Below are 6169 nucleotides of genomic sequence, written 5' to 3' on the forward strand. Positions count from 1 at the left end.
ATGTTCGTAACCAAAACAGTTGAGGAGCACCATTTACTTTTAACTTTCATGTTTGATTACGAACATTTTTCAAAATTTCTTCCACTTGTGGGTGAAGGACAATTTTCATTTATTGGTAGATGTCCTTTTAACAAAACAAACAACTTTAATAGTGTATGTACATATCTGTGTTCAGTTGTTATAAAGTTATTAAGTAATGCAATATTTTGTTTTTTCCCAACCATCCAGTGAAATTGAAGATATTGTGAAAGAAATTGACGAGGGAATTCTGATTGTAACTGATGAGCAGCAATGTGATGTGCTTCCCAAGGAATAACCCACATTGCCCTCATTTGGACATCTCCCATTTCCCCAAGGCATTTGGACTCCTAATGGGTCTGTATGCAGTGAACATTCACTACCTCAAGCGCATTAAATTTATCATTGAGGCTCTGCAAAACCTTGCGAAGAACAGCTGCTCCCGATGTTCAGGATGTGTTCATGGGCTTCACAGCAAGCTCTTTCATAAAAAGTATAGTTTTTTTTAAAGGAGCTTTTGGTTCTTTTGAGCCTTTCACTACATTTTAGAATGCACATTTAAAGTTTATGTTATGACTTGGTCTCATTTTCCTATAAAGAATTTAAAAAAAAAAAAATCTTCAAATTGACAAGTGCTTTTGCACTTTGTTTCTTGTGTTATGACCACTTAATTAATAGTGTATATGGTACAGTGCATTCCCATGGGGTCAGCCTTTCCCTTGTGCACACTTGGCACAAGTGTGAAAAGAAAAAACCTTTAATAGTAACCCCAATGTGAAAGCCCAGCCCTCCCCACTTCCCTCAGCACTCTCCCACAACCAGGATCCTCTCTCATGGCTAAACATGGGCCTTTGGCATTATGCAAATGAAGGGAGGATGAGATGAGTTGAGTTGAATGTCTGGTAGTAAAGCAGACCTGTTGGTTCCCAGAAGGACCCCTGTGGTCGAGGAGTGCATGCCTGATGAATCTGTGCTCAGCCATATATCACACATCACTATGTCATGTTGAGCATAACTTGAAAAGTATTAAGTCCACACAGAAAATAACCTCCCTACTCACCGGTCTTCTATTTTTTAAGCTTTAAGGTTTTTATTTTTCTGTGGAAACCAAAAATATTTATTTATAATAGAATTCCCAAGTGGAAAAAGGGAATGTAACCACAAATGTTTTCTATGAAAAACAAAGTTTAGGTTATCACATAAACCTTTCAATATTGCTTTAGAGGACTTGAAATGTAATGCAGTGTATTTTTACTCTTTTCTTTTTTTTCATCAATATTGAGCTTGTCGGCCATTGAAGTATTCTCTGACTTTTTAAAAAAGAGCAGTTCAACTGTTTGATAATAAGAAATCAATCTTAAGCATCAAACTGAGCATACTGGAATGATTTGTGGAGGACCACGCTGAAGACTGGAGTAAAGATGCTGAAAAATCAGCTTTGCCTTTACAGAAATAAATTACATTTTAAAAAAGTCAACTAAATAAAATAGAACGTTTTCCTTATTGTAGTAATACTTCACAATATTACTGTTTTACTATATTTTTTAAAATACATTAAGCCTTTTTGAGCAGAAGATACTTATATCAATAACAAAAAATCTAAAAAAATATATAAAGTATTTTAAACACAAGAAAATTAAATTATTAAGGATTATACAAGTGCAATAATTAAATCAATGTATTCAACAATTCTAAATCCTATTAAGATTAAAAAATAGTCTCCAGAAAAATCCTCTTAAAAGTAAATTGAATGCTGTTTAATATAATACTCAATTTAAAAGCTTAATTACTGACAATAAATTCAATGTTTGTGTCAGAGAAATAATTATTAATATCACTCAATTAAGTTAAAGCCATAGACTGTAAAAATGTGTGTGTGTGTGTATATATTATATATATATATATATATATATATATATATATATATATATATATATATATATATATATATATATATATATATATATATATATATATATATATATATATGTGTGTGTGTGTGTGTGTGTGTGTGTGTGTGTGTGTGTGTGTGTGTGTGTGTGTGTGTATTACAGATGGCCACCAGAGGGAAGTACTAACCACTTCTGAATAAATCAAGAACATTTGCTCCTTATCCATCAGGTCAAGATCAAACACTATATCAGACTTATTTCGATAATCAGTCATAAAATGTACTCTAATCTTAATGCTTATGATGATGGTGATGATTAAATAGCTTACAGTATTCGCCTACTTTAACGCAAATAGCGACAGTAACTGCATTAATTAACAATAGACACTACAATAAAAGGGAATAATTCTCATTCTTGAAAATAACAGTCGGATTGCTTTAATGTAATTATCAGAAACAATTCATTTGGATAATTAGGACGTCTGCGTATTTATTTTAATCAACAGTTACATAGGCCTATTTGTGGTTGTAAATAAAATCGCCCCTTCTGACACCCAACACAAACAACTGTGAGGGGAGCTTGTAAACTGTGTCAATAAGACGTGATTTTGGGTTCAGGTGTAGGCTACTACTACAGAGCATAGATTCTCGGAGTCACCCTCCTGCTAAACTCAATGTGCAACAAGGCTCCGCCCGGAATAAGTCCGCGCTGGCAAGTAGTTCCATGACTCGTTTTCATTAAATAACGCCACGTCTTAAATATCTTTTTTCATTGTTGCATACAATAGCCACTGTATCAATGACATGTTACTAGAATAACTAACAAGAAACGTCTATGTTCTGTTCATCTTTCACATTTGGCGGGAACGGCGCATGAATATCAAGAGGAGGAAAACAATCCGTAGTATTAAAACCCGCGGGAGCAGCTGTTCGAAATCTTGCAGATGACAAGCAGCCGTAGGTTGAGCGGCGCGACCCACTCACTCACACTTTGGACTTCCATTCACCTGATAGTTCACATACACTGACATCTGACCATAGTGTCAGTTTTCATTGAGTAGCACCACAGCTACGGTAAGTCTGTCTGAATTATGATTTATTCTCATTCTTTACTTTTTTATCCATTTATTTGTGCATATATATTTGGCGAACTACTGGTCATTAAAACAATTGTACCATAAGATAAAAACCATAGGTTTAACGTTACATGACTTGTGTTCTGTATTACTTAATGCGTACCACATTCAGTAAGTTGATGCGTTTGTAGGAAACTGTACTTAACTGAAGTTTAGGCTTAAGATGAATTTAACCATAATGTATTCTTCACAGGCATTCACCATGCCGCTGAATTCAAGTATGGCGAGTAAAAATTATGATTATGATTACGAATACGACTCCTACCAGCCCTATTTCTATTTCGACAACGAGGATGAGGATTTCTATAACCACCAGCACGGACAGCCACCGGCGCCCAGTGAAGATATATGGAAGAAGTTTGAACTGCTGCCCACTCCGCCGCTGTCCCCGAGCCGGTGTCCCTCGCTGTCAGACCCCTTCCCCTCCACGGCCGACCAGCTGGAAATGGTTTCAGAGTTTCTCGGGGACGACGTGGTCAACCACAGTTTTATTTGCGACGCGGATTACTCTCAGTCTTTTCTGAAGTCGATTATAATTCAGGACTGTATGTGGAGTGGTTTCTCCGCCGCGGCCAAACTGGAGAAGGCGGTGTCGGAGAGATTAGCGTCGCTGCAGGCGGCGAGGAGAGAGTCGTCCAGGAGCGACTCCGTGGACTGCTTTCGGTCCAGCTCTAACGTCAGCTACCTTCAGGACATGAGCACCCCTGCCTCACAGTGCATTGACCCATCAGTAGTGTTTCCTTTTTCGTTGACTGACAGCTCAAAGTCGTGTAAACCGTCATCCACACCGACTTCCACAACCGTGCCACTGGATACTCCACCTAATAGTGGGAGCAGCTGCAGCAGCAGTGACAGTGATTCCGGTGAGTTATAGACTGCTTTTTTTAATGCTGATGAAATGTACTCGTTTGACTGATCGGCTTACACTTAAATAAGTTAAGATTTATAAGCTGTAATTATTGCTGCGTATTGGTTTTTTTAACCAGAGAATCTGGTGGTTAAAGCGTTAATCCTAGATTGTAGCGTCAATTGCGTAAAGGCACACACGCCCACTGCACGCCAGTCTACGCTAAACTGTCTACTATGAATAAGCAGAGCTGCAAATTGACGTCTATTTTTGCTTTTTAATCCATCTAGATGACGAAGAGGAGGAGGAAATCGACGTTGTCACGGTGGAAAAGAGAAAGTCTGTGAGAAAGCCTGACGCCCACTCAACGCATCAAAGCCCCGTTGTCCTCAAGCGGTGTCACGTTAATATTCACCAACACAATTACGCTGCGCATCCATCTACGCGGAGTGAGCAGCCTGCGGTCAAGCGGATTAAATTCGAGAGTCCCATCCGGGTGTTTAAACAAATTAACCACAACAGAAAATGCTCGAGTCCCAGGACGTCGGACTCTGAGGATAACGACAAACGCAGGACTCATAACGTGCTCGAGCGGCAAAGGCGGAACGAGCTCAAACTCAGTTTCTTCGCGCTGAGAGACGTGATTCCTGACGTGGCCAACAACGAAAAAGCTGCCAAAGTAGTGATACTCAAGAAGGCGACGGAGTGTATAGCGAGTATGCAAGAAGATGAACAAAGACTTATTTCACTTAAGGAGCATTTAAAGAGAAAATGTGAACATTTGAAACGGAGACTTGAGCAGTTAAGCAGTTCTTAAGTTGCTTGGACTTAATTTATGGACTGAACCTGTTTTAAGCATCCTTGTATGGTAACGTCAATACAAGGTCTAGAGGGTGTGGCAAGTGACGTAGTGAGCAATCTGACGTCGATTTATACAATAGCACTGCCTCAGTTTGAACATAATGGAGGTTAGATTTATTTGTATTTAATTTTTTATTTTTATTAATGAAATGGTCTGCAGTTCTGTTTACTGTTGGCCTTAACTTAATGTTTTGTTTTTGTAAGTTTTGTACATACTGCACATATGTATTCAAGATACTGTTGATTTCTGGATCATAAAATGCGTTTCTCTATAAAACTGTTTTCTTGGGTTAATCCTGTCTTCAATGTGAACTCATTACTTTTTGCTGCATCTTTCAGTCTCCTGATGACCCACTTCAAAGCCTTCAATTAGGCAATCCATTAAGATACAGTCATGCACTCATTTGTGTAATTGATTTGACATTCAGTGTATGTAAGATTGTTTTTCATATAATTTACCTTGGCAATGCCGTCATCTGTTTGTAGCTTTTTAGGATGACTAATGCTTGTGTCAGATTTACATTCTCTATTTACAAGCATCAAAGCCAGTGCCTTATGTAAAGCCACTTAGACTGAATCACACATCCCATTGATTTTTGTTACAGATAACTGCATTTTATTCTACAAGAATATAAAGATGGGAGTCTGATTTTGGGTACATAATGAGTGTAATTTCTCTATATAATTTACTATAAAACTGCTGGCTTAATGTTATGAAATGCAATATCATTGGCATTTAACTTTTGTAAGAGCTCTGATGCACCTGTTGTACAAAAAGATGTCCCCTTTCCTTCTATGCTGGTATTAGGAGTCTCATAAGGAGAGCATCTTATTCTTTCCTTCACCTTCTACTCAAAAGTGCCATGTTTTCTAAAAAAAATTGTGAAGGGCTTGGTAGATGACATCCAGTGCGTGCTCCTTTTCATACTCCATTTACATTTTTTCTCTGATTTAATTTTGTCTTGTTATTCTGCTAAGATTATGGAAACCGTACTGGATGGATGAGGACAAATTCACAGACTAAACATTTGCTGTGCCAATTTGGGTCCAAATTTGTCTTTGCTTGGTTTCACAGACAGGTTTAGGTTAAGCCAGGATTAGGCCATAGTTCCATTAGGACCTTTAAGTATCTTTTATAAATTTTCCTTAGAAAAAAAAAAAAAAATTACTGGTTTGCATTTTGAGACAAATCAATAGTACTAAAATATTTCCAAATATTACAGAAAAAAGAGAACAGACATGCATTTTAGTCTGGGACTAGGTTTAAGCCTTGTCTGTGAAACCAGGGGTATGAATATTACATTCTTTATAGCAGGTAAGTGTTTTTATGACCAAACTTGGATCCATGTAGGTAAACTTCCAAAGAAGTAAGTTCAGGAGTCCTGAATAAGTTAAGTCTACCACAGACAGCCTCTT

At 37.6% G+C, this 6169-nt stretch overlaps 1 protein-coding gene across 1 annotated transcript; it reads left to right on the top strand.

Moving 5' to 3' along the window:
* The first annotated feature begins 2809 nt into the window (after positions 1-2809).
* On the top strand, positions 2810-5047 carry mycb (MYC proto-oncogene, bHLH transcription factor b). Its single transcript, XM_052617993.1, has 3 exons — positions 2810-2983; positions 3239-3908; positions 4183-5047. The coding sequence occupies exons 2-3, from the start codon at positions 3248-3250 to the stop codon at positions 4707-4709; spliced, it is 1188 nt and encodes a 395-aa protein (XP_052473953.1). The 5' UTR covers positions 2810-2983; positions 3239-3247; the 3' UTR covers positions 4710-5047.
* Positions 5048-6169: the final 1122 nt, after the last annotated feature.

Source organism: Carassius gibelio, chromosome A2 (assembly GCF_023724105.1).
Source record: "Carassius gibelio isolate Cgi1373 ecotype wild population from Czech Republic chromosome A2, carGib1.2-hapl.c, whole genome shotgun sequence".
Lineage (NCBI taxonomy): Eukaryota > Metazoa > Chordata > Actinopteri > Cypriniformes > Cyprinidae > Carassius > Carassius gibelio.